Here is an 18319-nt window from a genome sequence, read left to right as displayed (position 1 = left end):
GACCTTGTCGTAGTGATCCAGTAGTTGAGACAGACAGGAGCGACCTGTTCTAAACCCATGTTGCCCTGGGTTGTGTAACTGATGGGTTTCTAGATGGGTGGTGATCTTGCTTCTTAGGACCCTTTCAAAGATTTTTATGATATGGGATGTTAGTGCTATTGGTCTGTAGTTCTTTGCTGCTGCTTTACTGCCCCCTTTGTGGAGTGGGGCTATGTCTGTTGTTTTTAGTAACTGAGGGACGACCCCCGTGTCCATGCTCCCTCTCCATAGGATGGAAAAGGCTCGTGATAGGGGCTTCTTGCAGTTCTTGATGAACACAGAGTTCCATGAGTCTGGCCCTGGGGCAGAGTGCATGGGCATGTCATTTATCGCCTGTTCGAAGTCATTTGGCGTCAGGATAACATCGGATAGGCTTGTGTTAATCAAATTTTGTGGCTCTCTCATAAAAAATTCATTTTGATCTTCGACTCTCAGTCTGGTTAGCGGCTTGCTAAAAACTGAGTCATATTGGGACTTGAGTAGCTCACTCATTTCCTTGCTGTCATCTGTGTAGGACCCATCTTGTTTAAGTAGGGGCCCAATACTGGACGTTGTTCTCGATTTTGATTTGGCATAGGAGAAGAAATACTTTGGGTTTCTTTCGATTTCATTTATGGCTTTTAGTTCTTCCCGCGATTCCTGACTCCTAAAGGATTCTTTTAGCTTAAGTTCGATGCTTGCTATTTCTCTGACCAGTGTCTCCCTGCGCATTTCTGATATATTGACCTCTTTTAGCCGCTCTGTTATTCTTTTCCGTCGCCTGTAAAGGGAGCGCCTGTCTCTTTCTATTTTACATCTACTCCTCCTTTTTCTTAGAGGAATAAGCCTTGTGCATACATCGAGTGCCACCGAGTTAATCTGTTCTAGGCATAAGTTTGGGTCTGTGTTGCTTAGTATATCTTCCCAGCTTATATCGGTTAGGACTTGGTTTACTTGGTCCCACTTTATGTTTTTGTTATTGAAGTTGAATTTGGTGAATGCTCCCTCGTGACTAGTCTCATTTTGTCGGTCTGAGGCTCCACGCATACATGTCTGAACCTCAATTATGTTGTGATCTGAGTATATTGTTTTTGATATGGTGACATTTCTTATCAGATCATCATTGTTAGTGAAGATGAGGTCTAGTGTATTCTCCAGTCTAGTAGGCTCTATTATTTGCTGGTTTAAATTGAATTTTGTGCAGAGATTTAAAAGCTCGTGTGAGTGTGAGTTTTCATCAGAGCTGCCTCCTGGTGTTATTACTGCAACAATATTATTTGTTATATTCCTCCATTTTAGGTGCCTTAAGTTGAAATCCCCCAGGAGCAAGATGTTGGGTGCAGGAGCTGGAAGATTTTCCAGACAGTGGTCAATTTTTAACAGCTGTTCCTGGAATTGCTGGGATGTTGCATCCGGAGGCTTGTAGACTACCACAATGACTAGGTTTTGGTTCTCGACCTTTACTGCTAAAACTTCCACTACGTCATTTGAGGCATTAAGCAGTTCTGTGCAAACAAGTGACTCTGCAATGTACAGGCCAACCCCCCCCTTTTGCCTGTTCACTCTGTCACATCTGTATAGGTTGTAACCTGGGATCCATATTTCGTTGTCCAAGTGATCCTTTATGTGGGTCTCAGTGAAAGCCGCGAACATTGCCTTTGCCTCTGCAAGCAGTCCACGGATGAAAGGTATTTTGTTGTTTATTGCTGGCTTTAGACCCTGTATATTTGCAAAGAAGAATGTTATCGGACTGGTGGTATTGTTGGTACTGGGGGGGGATTTTTTTTCCGGCATTAGTATCTGTATCTGTTGGTTTGGAGTGGAGGCCATCGACTGTGGTTCCACTCCAGGAATGACTGGATTTGGTGTACGATTTCTGCCATTTCCTGCCAGTTTTTTTTCCTTCCTGGCACTAAAAAACCTCTCCCTCTTGAGTGGCTGTGGCTACCCAGGTTTTCCCATGGCCTGGATGTTTTGTATCTTTTTGTCCCCTTTAGATGGTATGCCTGGCAATTTAAGTTATAGCACAGTCTTTCCTGTACTGAAGAGGTACACATTTCAGGGTGAAAAAGCTTACAGGAAGGGAGTTTGCATTTTCCTGTTGTCATATGGGCATGACATTTTCTAGGGTGGTCATAGTTGCATGTCCCATCTGTTTTTCCAGATTTCCCATGCCAGCAGATACCAAGTGCATAGTATGTGCACAGGCTTGGTTTCCGTTTGCCTTGGGTTTCTGTGACTGTATTCCCTGTTGGTGCATGTTTCCCTGTCTTATTCCTATCCTCCTTAGCACCAACAATGGAGCTCCCACCAGTTGTTTTTGGTAATTTATCCTCACTATTGCTATTGGAGTCCTCTTGTTTGCTATTTCCTGCGGTATTTCTGGTTTGCAATATTGGTTTTATCTTATCTTTGACTACACTTGTTTCCCTACTATGGCTCCTGTCCTCTATGAGGTCATTTATATGTATTCCTTCCTGCGTATAATTCCCGACTACCTGGACAAAATCTCCAGCTTCACCATTACTGTCTACCAGGACAGTATCTCCAGCTTCACCATTTCTGTCTCCCAGGACAGCACCTCCAGCTTCACCATTACTGTCTCCCAGGACAGTATCTCCAGCTTCACCATTACTGTCTCCCAGGACAGCACCTCCAGCTTCACCATTACTGTCTCCCAGGACAGCACTATCAGCCCTACATTTACTGACTACCAGGACATCACCTCCAGCCTTACAGTTTGTGACTACATGGCCAGTATCAAGGGCAGTACCATTCAGCCCGGACATTTTATGTTCCCATCTGTTGTAGAAAGCTTCCAGGTTTTCTATGAAAGCAGCTTTGATGTTATCCTCTTTTAATACCCTTGTGATTTTAGTCCACAGATTTTCCTCATTTGGGCATACCCAAAAACACTTCTCAGTAAATGAAATGATGGAATATGTAGCAACAAAATGCAAGGAGGCAGTGGAGAGGTTCATTCCCAAGGGCAACAGTAACAACGGGAAGACCAGAACAAGCCCCTGGTTTACACGACGGTGTAAGGAGGCAAAAACAAAGTGCAATAGAGAATGGAAAAAGTACAGAAGGCAGAGAACACACGAAAATAGGGAGATCAGTCGCAGAGCCAGGAATGAGTACGCACAGGTAAGGAGGGAGGCCCAGCGACAGTATGAAAATGACATAGCATTGAGAATCAAGACTGACCCGAAACTGTTGTATAGCCACATCAGGAGGAAGACAAGAGTCAAAGACCAGGTGATCAGATTAAGGACAGAAGGTGGAGAACTCACAAGAAATGATCAGGAGGTATGTGAGAAGCTGAACAGGAGATTTAAGGAAGTTTTTACAGTAGAGACAGGAAGGGCTGTGGGAAGATAGCACAGAAGGGAACATCAAGAGGGAATATACCAACAAGTGTTGGATGACATACGAACAACTGAGGAGGAGGTGAAGAAGCTCTTAAGTGATTTTGACACCTCAAAGGCGATGGGACCGGACAACATCTCCCCATGGGTCCTTAGAGAAGGAGCAGAGATGCTGTGTGTGCCTCTAACCACAATCTTCAACACATCCCTTGAAACTGGGCAACTACCTGAGAAATGGAAGACAGCTAATGTAGTCCCCATATTTAAGAAACGAAACAGAAACGAGGCACTAAACTACAGACCTGTGTCTCTGACATGTATTGTGTGCAAAGTCATGGAGAAGATTACCAGGAGGAGAGTGGTCGAACACCTGGAAAGGAACAAGATTATAAATGAAAACCAGCATGGGTTCATGGAAGGCAAATCTTGTATCACAAACCTCCTGGAGTTTTATGACAAGGTAACAGAAGTAAGACACGAGAGAGAGGGTTGGGTAGATTGCGTTTTCCTAGACTACAGGAAGGCCTTTGACACAGTTCCCCACAAGAGATTAGTGCAGAAGCTGGAGGATCAGGCACACGTAAAAGGAAGGGCACTGCAATGGATAAGGGAATATCTGACAGGGAGGCAGCAACGAGTCATGGTCCGTGAAGAGGTATCACAGTGGGCGCCTGTTACGAGCGGGGTCCCACAGGGGTCAGTTCTAGGACCAGTGCTATTTTTGATATGTGTGAACGACATGATGGAAGGAATAGACTCTGAAGTGTCCCTGTTCGCAGATGACGTGAAGTTGATGAGAAGAATTAAATCGGACGAGGATGAGGCAGGACTGCAAAGAGACCTGAAGAGGCTGGACATGTAGTCCAGTAACTGGCTTCTCGAATTCAATCCAGCCAAATGCAAAGTCATGAAGATTGGGGAGGGGCAAAGAAGACCGCAGACAGAGTATAGGATAGGTGGACAAAGACTACAGACCTCACTCAGGGAGAAAGACCTTGGGGTGACCATAACACCGAGCACATCACCGGAGGCACACATCAACCAAATAACCGCTGCAGCATACGGGCGCCAGGCAAACCTGAGAATAGCGTTCCGATACCTTAATAAGGAATCGTTCAAGACACTGTACACTGTGTATGTTAGGCCCATACTGGAGTATGCAGCACCAATCTGGAACCCACACCTGGTCAAGCACGTCAAGAAGTAAGAGAAAGTACAAAGGTTTGCAACAAGGCTAGTCCCAGAGCTCAAGGGAATGTCGTACGAGGAAAGGTTAAGGGAAATCGGACTGACGACACTGGAGGACAAAAGGGTCAGGGGAGACATGATAACGACATACAAGATACTGCGGGGAATAGACAAGGTGGACAGAGATAGGATGTTCCAGAGAGGGGACACAGGGACAAGGGGTCACAACTGGAAGCTGAAGACTCAGACGAGTCACAGGGACGTTAGGAAGTATTTCTTCAGTCTTAGAGTTGTCAGCAAGTGGAATAGCCTAGCAAGTGAAGTAGTGGAGGCAGGAACCATACATAGTTTTAAGAAGAGGTATGACAAAGCTCAGGACGCAGAGAGAGGATCCAGTAGCGATCAGTGAAGAGGCGGGGCCAGGAGCTGAGTCTCGACCCCTGCAACCACAATTAGGTGAGTGCATATATATATATATATATATATATATATATATATATATATATATATATATATATATATATATATATATATATATATATATATATATATATATATATATATATATATATATATATATATATATATATATATATATATATATATATATATATATATATATATATATATAGGTAGTAAGTTGGTAGACCAGGGAAGTACTACCGTCCTGCCAGATGACTGTGAAACAGAAACCTGTAACTGTTTTGCATGATGGTAGGATTGTTGGTTTCTTTTTCTGTCTCATAAACACGCTAGATAACAGGGATATCTTGCTACTCCTACTTACACTTTGGTCACACTTCACAGACACGCAAATGCATATATATACACCTACATCTAGGTTTTTTCTCCTTTTTCTAAATAGCTCTTGTTCTTCTTTATTTCTTCTATTGTCCATGGGGAAGTGGAAAATAATCTTTCCTCCGTAAGCCATGCGTGTTGTATGAGGCGACTAAAATGTCGGGAGCAATAGGCTAGTAACCCCTTCTCCTGTAGACATTTACTAAAAAAGAGAAGAAGAAAAACTTTATAAAACTGGGATGCTTGAATGTGCGTGGATGTAGTGCGGATGACAAGAAACAGATGATTGCTGATGTTATGAATGAAAAGAAGTTGGATGTCCTGGCCCTAAGCGAAACGAAACTAAAGGGGGTAGGGGAGTTTCGGTGGTAGGAAATAAATCGGATTAAATCTGGAGTATCTGAGAAAGTTAGAGCAAAGGAAGGGGTAGCAGTAATATTGAAGGATCAGTTATGGAAGGAAAAAAGAGAATATGAATGTGTAAATTCAAGAATTATGGGGATTAAAGTAAAGGTAGGATGCGAAAAGTAGGTCATAATAAGCGTGTATGCACCTGGAGAAAAGAGGAACGTAGAGGAGAGGGAGAGGTTTTGGGAGATGTTAAGTGAATGTATAGGAGCCTTTGAACCAAGTGAGAGAGTAATTGTGGTAGGGGACCTTAATGCTAAAGTAGGAGAAACTTTTAGAAAGGGTGTGGTAGGTAAGTTTGGGGTGCCAGGTGTAAATGATAATGGGAGCCTTTTGATTGAACTTTGTATAGAAAGGGGTTTAGTTATAGGTAATACATATTTCAAGAAAAAGAGGATAAATAAGTATACAAGATATGATATAGGGCGAAATGACAGTAGTTTGTTGTATTATGTATTGGTAGATAAAAGACTGTTGAGTAGACTTCAGGATGTACATGTTTATAGAGGGGCCACAGATATATCAGATCACTTTCTAGTTGTAGCTACACTGAGAGTAAAAGGTAGATGGGATACAAGGAGAATAGAAGCATCAGGGAAGAGATAGGTGAAGGTATATAAACTAAAAGAGGAGGCAGTTAGGGTAAGATATAAACAGCTATTGGAGGATAGATGGGCTAATGAGAGCATAGGCAGTGGGGTCGAAGAGGTATGGGGTAGGTTTAAAAATGTAGTGTTAGAGTGTTCAGCAGAAGTTTGTGGTTACAGGAAAGTGGGTGCGGGAGGGAAGAGGAGCGATTGGTGGAATGATGATATAAAGAGAGTAGTAAAGGAGAAAAAGTTAGCATATGAGAAGTTTTTACAAAGTAGAAGTGATGCAAGGAGGGAAGAGTAAATGGAGAAAAAGAGAGAGGTTAAGAGAGTGGTGAAGCAATGTAAAAATAGAGCAAATGAGAGAGTGGGTGAGATGTTATTAACAAATTTTGTTGAAAATAAGAAAAAGTTTTGGAGTGAGATTAACAAGTTAAGGAAGCCTAGAGAACAAAAGGATTTGTCAGTTAAAAATAGGAGAGGAGATTTATTAAATGGAGAGTTAGAGGTATTGGGAAGATGGAGGGAATATTTTGAGGAATTGTTAAATGTTGATGAAGATAGGGAAGCTGTGATTTCGTGTATAGGGCAAGGAGGAATAACATCTTGTATGAGTGAGGAAGAGCCAGTTGTGAGTGTGGGGGAAGTTCGTGAGGCAGTAGGTAAAATGAAAGGGGGTAAGGCAGCCGGGATTGATGGGATAAAGATAGAAATTTTAAAAGCAGGTGGGGATATAGTTTTGGAGTGGTTGGTGCAATTATTTAATAAATGTATGGAAGAGGGTAAGGTACCTAGGGATTGGCAGAGAGCATGCATAGTTCCTTTGTATAAAGGCAAAGGGGACAAAAGAGAGTGCAAGAATTATAGGGGAATAAGTCTGTTGAGTATACCTGGTAAAGTGTATGGTAGAGTTATTATTGAAAGAATTAAGACGGAGAATAGGATAGCAGATGAAGAAGGAGGCTTCAGGAAAGGTAGGGGGTGTGTGGACCAGGTGTTTACAGTGAAACATATAAGTGAACAGTATTTAGATAAGGCTAAAGAGGTCTTTGTGGCATTTATGGATTTGGAAAAGACGTATGACAGGGTGGATAGGGGGGCAATGTGGCAGTTATGTTGCAGGTGAATGGTGTAGGAGGAAGGTTACTGAAAGCAGTGAAGAGTTTTTACGAGGATAGTGAGGCTCACGTTAGAGTAAGTAGGAAAGAGGGAAATTATTTCCCAGTAAAAGTAGGCCTTAGACAAGTACATAGGAAAGAGGGAAATTATTTCCCATTAAAAGTAGGCCTTAGACAAGGATGTGTGATGTCACCGTGGTTGTTTAATATATTTATAGATGGGGTTGTAAGAGAAGTATATGCGAGGGTCTTGGCAAGAGGCGTGGAGTTAAAAGATAAAGAATCACACATAAAGTGGGAGTTGTCACAGTTGCTCTTTGCTGATGACACTGTGCTCTTAGAAGATTCTGAAGAGAAGTTGCAGAGATTGGTGGATGAATTTGGTAGGGTGTGCAAAAGAAGAAAATTAAAAGTGAATACAGGAAAGACTAAGGTAATGAGCATAACAAAAAGATTAGGTGATGAAAGATTTGATATCAAATTGGAGGGAGAGAGTATGGAGGAGGTGAATGTATTCAGATATTTGGGAGTGGACGTGTCAGCGGATGGGCCTATGAAAGATGACGTGAATCATAGAATTGATGAGGGGAAAAGGTTGAGTGGTGCACTTAGGAGTCTGTGGAGACAAAGAACTTTGTCCTTGGAGGCAAAGAGGGGAATGTATGAGAGTATAGTTTTACCAACGCTCTTATATGGGTGTGAAGCATGGGTGATGAATGTTGCAGCGAGGAGAAGGCTGGAGGCAGTGGAGATGTCATGTCTGAGAGCAATGTGTGGTGTGAATATAATGCAGAGAATTCGTAGTTTGGAAGTTAGGAGGAGGTGCGGGATTACCAAAACTGTTGTCCAGAGGGCTGAGGAAGGGTTGTTGAGGTGGTTCGGACATGTAGAGAGAATGGAGCGAAACAGAGTGACTTCAAGAGTGTATCAGTCTTTAGTGGAAGGAAGGCGGGGTAGGGGTCGGCCTAGAAAAGGTTGGAGGGAGGGGGTAAAGGAGGTTTTGTGTGCGAGGGGCTTGGACTTCCAGCAGGCATGCGTGAGCGTGTTTGATAGGAGTGAATGGAGACAAATGGTTTTTAATACTTGACGTGCTGTTGGAGTGTGAGCAAAGTAACATTCATGAAGGGGTTCAGGGAAACCGGCAGGCCGGACTTGAGTCCTGGAGATGGGAAGTACAGTGCCTGCACTCTGAAGGAGGGGTGTTAATGTTGCAGTTTAAAAACTGTAGTGTAAAGCACCCTTCTGGCAAGACAGTGGTGGAGTGAATGATGGTGAAAGTTTTTCTTTTTCGGGCCACCCTGCCTTGGTGGGAATCGGCCAGTGTGATAATAAAAAAAAAATAAAATATATATATATATATATATATATATATATATATATATATATATATATATATATATATATATATTTTTAAATTTATATATATTTATGTTTATATATATATATATATATATATATATATATATATATATATATATATATATATATATATATATATATATATATATATATATATATATATATGGTATAAACCTTGGTAATAAATACCGACAAGTTGGTTTAGAAAGACACGTAAGCAAACACTATAACATATTTATTAGAAAACGTTTCGGTCCTGGGACCTTGATCACTTCTAACATACAGAGGTAGAAAGACATTATATATATAGGCGGAGAGTGAGATGTGACGCACGTGACCTGAGGAATGTCATAAGAACATAAGAATGGAGGAACACTGTAGAAGGCCTACTGGTCCATGCGAGGCAGGTCCTTATCAAAACAACCTCTACCTATGATGAGGACTGGTAGACGATGAAATCAGGTGACTCCTGTACTCACCTAATTGCTCACCTAATTGTGGTTGCAGGGGTCGAGACTCAGCTCCTGGCCCCGCCTCTTCACTGATCGCTACTGGGTCCTCTCTCTCTCTGCTTCCTGAGCTTTGTCATACCTCTTCTTAAAACTATGTATGGTTCCTGCCTCCACTACTTCACTTGCTAGGCTATTCCACTTGCTGACAACTCTATGACTGAAGAAATACTTCCTAACGTCCCTGTGACTCGTCTGAGTCTTCAGCTTCCAGTTGTGACCCCTTGTCCCTGTGTCCCCTCTCTGGAACATCCTATCTCTGTCCACCTTGTCTATTCCCCGCAGTATCTTGTATGTCGTTATCATGTCTCCCCTGACCCTTCTGTCCTCCAGTGTCGTCAGTCCGATTTCCCTTAACCTTTCCTCGTACTACATTCCCTTGAGCTCTGGGACTAGCCTTGTTGCAAACCTTTGTACTTTCTCTAACTTCTTGACGTGCTTGACCAGGTGTGGGTTCCAGACTGGTGCTGCATACTCCAGTATGGGCCTAACATACACAGTGTACAGTGTCTTGAACGATTCCTTATTAAGGCATCGGAACGCTATTCTCAGGTTTGCCAGGCGCCCGTATGCTGCAGCAGTTATTTGGTTGATGTGTGCCTCCGGTGATGTGCTCGGTGTTATGGTCACCCCAAGGTCTTTCTCCCTGAGTGAGGTCTGTAGTCTTTGTTCACCTAGCCTATACTCTGTCTGCGGTCTTCTTTGCCCCTCCCAAATCTTCATGACTTTGCATTTGGCTGGATTGAATTCGAGAAGCCAGTTACTGGACCACATGTCCAGCCTGTCCAGGTCTCCTTGCAGTCCTGCCTCATCCTCGTCCGATTTAATTCTTCTCATCAACTTCACGTCATCTGCGAACAGGGACACTTCAGAGTCTATTCCTTCCATCATGTCGTTCACATATATCAAAAATAGCACTGGTCCTAGAACTGACCCCTGTAGGAACCCGCTCGTAACAGGCGCCCACTGTGATACCTCTTCACGGACCATGACTCGTTGCTGCCTCCCTGTCAGGTATTCCCTTATCCATTGCAGTGCCCTCCCTTTTACATGCGCCTGATCCTCCAGCTTCTGCACTAATCTCTTGTGGGGAACTGTGTCAAAGGCCTTCCTGCAGTCTAGGAAAACGCAATCTACCCACCCCTCTCTCTCGTGTCTTACTTCTGTTACCTTGTCATAAAACTCCAGGAGGTTTGTGATACAGGATTTGCCTTCCATGAACCCATGCTGGTTTTCATTTATAATCTTGTTCCTTTCCAGGTGTTCGACCACTCTCCTCCTGATAATCTTCTCCATGACTTTGCACACAATGCATGTCAGAGACACAGGTCTGTAGTTTAGTGCCTCGTTTCTGTTTCCTTTCTTAAATATGGGGACTACATTAGCTGTCTTCCATTTCTCAGGTAGTTGCCCAGTTTCAAGGGATGTGTTGAAGATTGTGGTTAGAGGCACGCACAGCATCTCTGCTCCTTCTCTAAGGACCCATGGGGAGATGTTGTCCGGTCCCATCGCCTTTGAGGTGTCAAGGTCACTTAAGAGCTTCTTCACCTCCTCCTCAGTTGTTCGTATGTCATCCAACACTTGTTGGTATATTCCCTCTTGATGTTCCCTTCTGTGCTGTCTTCCCACATACCTTCCTGTCTCTACTGTAAAAACTTCCTTAAATCTCCTGTTCAGCTTCTCACATACCTCCTGATCATTTCTTGTGAGTTCTCCACCTTCTGTCCTTAATCTGATCACCTGGTCTTTGACTGTTGTCTTCCTCCTGATGTGGCTATACAACAGTTTCGGGTCAGTCTTGATTCTCGATGCTATGTAATTTTCATACTGTCGCTGGGCCTCCCTCCTTACCTGTGCATACTCATTCCTGGCTCTGCGACTGATCTCCCTATTTTCGTGTGTTCTCTGCCTTCTGTACTTTTTCCATTCTCTATTGCACTTTGTTTTTGCCTCCTTACACCGTCGGGTAAACCAGGGGCTCGTTCTGGGCTTCCCGTTGTTACTGTTGCCCTTGGGAATAAACTTTTCCACTGCCTCCTTGCATTTTGTTGTTACATATTGCATCATTTCATTTACTGGCAATTCTGCCAGTTCTCTGTCCCACTGGACCTCCCGCAGGAAGTTCTTCAACCCTATGTAGTCCCCTCTTTTACAGTCAGGCTTTTCCCATTCAACTCCTGTTATTCTCTCCACTTGCAGCTCTACTATGTATTCAAAGCACAGAACCACGTGGTCGCTAGCTCCTATGGGACTCCCATACTTGATGTCCTCAATGTCTGAGCTGCCCAGGGTGAACACAAGGTCCAATCTTGCTGGTTCATCCTCCCCTCTCACTCTGGTAGTGTCCTTAACATGTTGGTGCATGAGGTTTTCCAGCACCACGTCCAACATCCTGGCTCTCCATGTTTCGGGACCCCCATGTTGCCCCAGGTTTTCCCAGTCGATCTCCCTGTGGTTGAAATGCCCCATAACCAGCAACTTTGCTCTGCTGGAATGAGCTCTTCTTGCCACCTCAGCAAGTGTGTCCACCATTGCTCTGTTGCTCTCTTCATATTCCTCTCTTGGCCTCCTGCAGTTCTGTGGTGGATTATACATCACTGCAATGACCACTTTGTGTTCCCCAGACTGAAGTGTACCTGCTATGTAGTCTCTTTCTCCTGTTTCATCTGTGCCTTCCATTTTCTCGAATTTCCATCTGTTTTTTACGAGCAGATCAACCCCACCTCCCCCCCTGCCCCTTCTATCTTTCCTCATGATCTGGTATCCTGGTGGGAAGATTGCATCTGTTATTGTCTCCGTGAGTTTTGTTTCTGTAACTGCTATGATGTCTGGGGACTTCTCATTGATTCCTTCTTGCCATTCCTCATGTTTATTCGTTAATCCATCTGCATTTGTGTACCAAACCTTCAACTTTTGTTCTAATACTGTAACTGTGGTGTGGGGGGTGGAAACAGAGGGATCGGTGTGTGATGGTTGGTTTGCATTGTTCAGTTGCCTTGGGGATGTCGTGGCTGGAGTCCTTCTGCAGGTGTTTCTGGGGGGTGTGCTTGTCCTTCCATTTGATCCTGGGTTATTCTGCTCTCCTTTTTCATTTCCTCCCATTTCTCCTTTCGTTTTTGAACTCTCTCTTTCATTGCCTTCCTTTCGTCCTGTGTTCTGTCTCGATCGAGGTACACACTCCGGAACTCCTGCTTGCCTCTCAGCCGTGCTTTCTCCTGCAGGATCATGGTTCGGGTTGATTCTGCTTTGAAAATTACTTTGAGAGGCCGATTCCTTTTCTTTGTGAACCACCCAATTCTCTGAAAATTTGCCACCTGGGTCATGTCCCCCTCGCCTATCACCTTCATGATATCTTCAATCGCTTTTTTCTCCTCCTGCTTTCTTTCATCATAAGTTTCCCCTTTAGCTTCGTCTAGCCCATAGACAAACACGGATCTCTCCCTTTCCACCTCCCACTGTGACTCCCATTGCATCCTCTGATGTGTTTTAGTTTCTTCCCGTGGAGTTTTCCTTCCTTCAGTCCCTTCCTGTGTTGTTGGGTTGGTGCTACATGATACTTAAGCAGCACCAACCCAACAACACAGGAGTCACATGATTTCATCGTCTACCCGTCCTCATCATAGGTAGAGGTTGTTTTGATAAGGACCTGCCTCGCATGGACCAGTAGGCCTTCTACAGTGTTCCTCCATTCTTATGTTCTTATGACATTCCTCAGGTCACGTGCGTCACATCTCACTCTCCGCCTATATATATAATGTCTTTCTACCTCTGTATGTTAGAAGTGATCAAGGTCCCAGGACCGAAACGTTTTCTAATAAATATGTTATAATGTTTGCTTATGTGTCTTTCTAAACCACACACACACATATATATATATATATATATATATATATATATATATATATATATATATATATATATATATATATATATATATATATATATATATATATATATATATATATAATACATGGACGGGACATCAACTGACACTTGCATTATCCCAGTTGTTATACACAGGTATTTTAAGAAGTAAAAAGTGCATATTACTCACCCGCTGTAGCAGAGAAGTCATGATCTTTTTCTTTCTGTAAAAGGTGAGGAAAATTAATTATAAACTATAACTTTCTTGCAAAAATTCAGAAAGAGATTACAGTGTTTATCATTTCAGCAAGTTTATGTAACTTTCTTATGTTTACGTAGGCAAACATTCCCTCATATAATGGCCGCCAATGTTTATGTAGGTAGAGATAAACACTCCCTCATATAATGGCCGCCAATGTTTACGTTGGTAGAGATAAACACTCCCTCATATAATGGCAGCCATTGTTTACATAGGTACAGATAAACTCTCCCTCATATAATGGCAGCCATTGTTTACATAGGTACAGATAAACACTCCCTCATATAATGGCAGCCATTGTTTACATAGGTACAGATAAACACTCCCTCATATAATGGCCGCCAATGTTTACATAGGTAGAGATAAACACTCCCTCATATAATGGCCGCCAATGTTTACGTTGGTAGAGATAAACACTCTCTCATATAATGGCCGCCAATATTTACGTTTGTAGAGACAACTTTGTTCTTAATATTTATAACTATGAGTTGTTTCCTGAGTATTTTGTCTCGCTGTTATGACTCAAAGATCAAGAGAGTGAAAGCAACTTTTTAGTTTTCCTCTGTAAAACGTTCATTACTACAGTTCGATCATGAAATATTGTAAACGATTCTAATTCATTTTTTATCTTGAAGTTTCAAGATCAAAACATTCAGTGTCTTGCTAAATAAATCTTGCAAGAAAGCAAAAGACTCAGCAGACGATGCAACATGTCTTGCAAACTAAATCTTGCAAAACAGTTGTAATCTTCTCTGAGATGTAAAAGAGGCCCCAAGGATAGTCAATATGAGTGTAATATAATTTAAATGGTATATTTTACTTACCCCACAACTTGAGTAACAAATTCTCAGCATTGAAATACATAGTAGAAAAAGAAACATGATTTGTTAAAGGATCACCTTGACAATGAAATATGGATCCGGGTTATAACTTACACAGATGCAACAGAGTAAACAGGCAAAAGGTGGGAGGTTGGTCTGTATATCACAGAGTCACTGATGTGCTCAGAACTACTAAATCCCTCAAATAATGTGGTTGAAGTTTTGGCAGTAAAGATCGAGAACCAAAACATGGTCACTGTGGTTGTATACAAGCCTCTGGATGCAACTTCCCAGCAATTTCAGAAGCAGCTTTTGAAAATAAACTACTATATGGAAAATTTTTCTGCTCCTGCCCCCAACATCTTGTTCATGGCAGATTTCACCCTAAAGCACCTAAAATGGAGGCATGTAGCAAATGATGTTACAGTAGAGATAACACCAGGAGGCAGCTCAGAAGAAAACTCGCACACACACGAGCTTTTAAATCTCTTCACCATATTCACCTTAAACCAGCACATAATAGAGCCTACAAGATTGGAGAATACGCTGCACCTCATCTTCACTAACAATGATCATCTGATACGCAATGTCACCATATCAAAAACAATATACTCAGATCGCAACATAATAGAGGTTCAGACATGTATGTGCGGAGCCCCAGACCGACAAAATGTGACTAGTCACGAGAGACCCTTCACCAAAATCAACTTCAATAACAGAAACATAAAGTGGGATCAAGTCAACCAGGTCCTAAATGATATAAACTGGGAAAATATCCTAAGCAACACGGATCCAAACTTATGTCTAGAACAAACTAGCTCTGTGGCACTCGAGGTATGCTCAAATCATATTCCTATAAGGAAAAGGAGAAGATGTAAACTAGAAAGAGAAAGACGCTTCCTATACAGGCGAAAGCAAAGAGTAACAGACCGGCTAAAAGAGGCCAATATATCTGCAATACGAAGGGAGGCACTGGTCAGAGAAATAGCAAACATCGAAGTTAAGCTAAAGGAATCTTACAGGAATCAAGAAACACATAAAGAAATAAAAGCTATAAATGAAATCGAAATATTTCTTTTCTTATGCCAAATAAAAGTCAAGAACAGCATCCAGTATTGGGCCCCTGTTATACGAGATGGGTCCTACACTGATGACAAAAATTAATGAATGACCTACTCAAGTTCCAATATGACTTGGCTTTTATTGAGCCGCTAACCAGACTGAGAGCCGAGGACCAAAATGAATTTTATATGAGCAAGACACAGAATTTGGTAGACTCAAACCTATCTGATATTATCGTGCTCCCAAATGACTTCGAAAAGGCGATAAATGACATGTCCACGCACTCTGCCCCAGGACCAGACTCATGGAACTCCGTGTTCATCAAGAACTGCAAGAAACCCCTATCATGTGCTTTAACATCCTATGGAGAGAGTGCACTGACACAGGGTTCGTCTCACAGTTACTAAAAGCAAAAGACATAGCCCCACTGTACACTGTACAGCAAAGAACTACAGACCAATAGCGCTAACATCCCACATCATAAAAATCTTTGAAGGGGTTCTAAGAAGCAACACAGCCACTCATCTAAATACCCATAAATTACACGACCCAGGGCAATATGGATTTAGAGCAGGTTGCTCCTGCCTGTCCCAGCTACTTGACCACTATGACAATATCTTGGATGCTCTAGAAGACAAACACAGATGTAGTATACACAGATTGCGAAAGCCTTTGACAAGTGTGACCATGTTGTAATAACGCACAAAATGCGTGATAAAGGAAAAACAGGGAAAGTTGGTAGATGGATCTATAATTTCCTAACAAACAGAACACAAAGAGTCGTAGTGAACAGAGTAAACTCTGAGGCAGCTAAGGTGAAAAGCTCTGTTCCACAAGGCACAGCACTCACTCTCATCCTATTCCTTAGCCTCATACATGACATAGACAAGGATGTCAGGAACTGCACTGTGACTTCCTTTGCAGATGACACCCGAATTTTCATGACAGTGTCCTCCATTGGAGACTCTGCAAGGCTCCAGGTGGACATCAACCAAATCTTTAAATGGGCTGCAGAAAACAACATGAAGTTCAATGACGAGAAATTTCAATTACTCCGATACGGTAAACGTGAGAAAATTAAAATTATATCGGAGAATAAAACATATTCAAACCACACAATAGAGCGAAAATCTAATGTCAAAGTCCAGGGAGTGATAATGTTAGAGGATCTCACCTTCAAGGACCATAACATTGTATCAATCGCATTTGCTAGAAAAATGACAGGATGGATAATGAGAACCTTCAAAACTAGGGATGACAAGCCCATGATGACACTCTTCAGGTCACTTGTTCTATCTACGCTGGAATATTGCCGCACACTAACAGCACCTTTCAAGGCAGGTGAAATTGCCGACCTAGAAAATGTACAGAGAACATTCACGACACATATAACTGGGATAAAACACACGAATTACTGGGAATATTTGAAGTTCCTGAACCTGTACTCCCTGGAACGCAGGCGGGAGAAACACATGATTATATACACCTGGAAAATCCTAGAGGGACTAGTACCGAACTTGCACACGAAAATCACTCACTACGAAAGCAAAACACTCAGCAGACGATGCAACATCCCCCAATGAAAAGCAGGGGTGTCACTAGCACGTTAAGAGACAACACAGTAAGTGTCAGAGACCCAAGACTGTTCAACTGTCTCCTAGCATATATAAGGGGGATTACCAATAGACCCCTGGCAGTCTTCAAGAAGGCACTGGACAGGCACCTAAAGTCGGTACCTGACCAGTTGGGCTGTGGTTCGTACGTTGGGATGTATGCAGCCAACAGTAACAGCCTGGTTGATCAGGCCCTGATAAACCATGAGGCTTGGTCACAGACTGAGCCACGGGGGCGTTGACCCCCGAAACTCTCTCTAGGTATATCCTCCACATAACTAACAAATTATTTAACAATTTACAATGTAAAGAACTTTCGTTTTTTTCACAACTGCCTTCATAGTAAACATTGAATAAATATACAAGTATCAAACATCAGATGAATAATAAACACAGTTAACACTGACGTCTGTCTCTCTCTTCCTGTCTCTCACATTATTATTAATGAATAATAAACACAGTTAACACTGACGTCTGTCTCTCTCTTCCTGCCTCTCACATTATTATTAATGAATAATAAACACAGTTAACACTGACGTCTGTCTCTCTCTTCCTGTCTCTCACATTATTATTAATGAATAATAAACACAGGTAACACTGACGTCTGTCTCTCTCTTCCTGTCTCTCACATTATTATTAATGAATAATAAACACAGGTAACACTGACGTTTGTCTCTCTCTTCCTGTCTCTCACATTATCTATTATTTACCTGTTATAAATACATGAACATTTTTCTTGTACTCTGCCATCAAAAATGTGTATAAAAAGCTGTTGTTTGATATTTGTTACTGTGGTCCAGCTTATTTGTTACTGTGGTCCAGCTTATTTGTTACTGTGGTCCAGCTTATTTGTTACTGTGGTTCAGCTTATTTGTTACTGTGGTCCAGCTTATTTGTTACTGTGGTCCAGCTTATTTGTTACTGTGGTCCAGCTTATTTGTTACTGTGGTCCAGCTTATTTGTTACTGTGGTCCAGCTTATTTGTTACTGTGGTCCAGCTTATTTGTTACTGTGGTCCAGCTTATTTGTTACTGTGGTCCAGCTTATTTGTTACTGTGGTCCAGCTTATTTGTTACTGTGGTCCAGCTTATTTGTTACTGTGGTCCAGCTTATTTGTTACTGTGGTCCAGCTTATTTGTTACTGTGGTCCAGCTTATTTGTTACTGTGGTCCAGCTTATTTGTTACTGTGGTCCAGCTTATTTGTTACTGTGGTCCAGCTTATTTGTTACTGTGGTCCAGCTTATTTGTTACTGTGGTCCAGCTTATTTGTTACTGTGGTGCAGCTTAATTGGTCCAGCTTATTTGTTACTGTGGTCAGGCTTATTTGTTACTGTGGTCCA

At 42.2% G+C, this 18319-nt stretch overlaps 1 protein-coding gene across 3 annotated transcripts in view; it reads right to left on the bottom strand.

Moving 5' to 3' along the window:
• Window positions 1-18319, bottom strand: part of LOC138850954 (tyrosine-protein phosphatase Lar-like) — a 654087-nt gene that overhangs the window by 601947 nt on the left and 33821 nt on the right. For all 3 annotated transcript variants that reach the window (XM_070104394.1, XM_070104395.1, XM_070104396.1), the window contains exon 2: window positions 13414-13447. In XM_070104394.1, the coding sequence (XP_069960495.1) occupies window positions 13414-13447 (34 nt within the window). The remainder of the gene's footprint in view (window positions 1-13413; window positions 13448-18319) is intronic.

Source organism: Cherax quadricarinatus, chromosome 91 (genome assembly GCF_038502225.1).
Source record: "Cherax quadricarinatus isolate ZL_2023a chromosome 91, ASM3850222v1, whole genome shotgun sequence".
Lineage (NCBI taxonomy): Eukaryota > Metazoa > Arthropoda > Malacostraca > Decapoda > Parastacidae > Cherax > Cherax quadricarinatus.
This window is presented reverse-complemented; position numbering and strand designations above follow the sequence as displayed.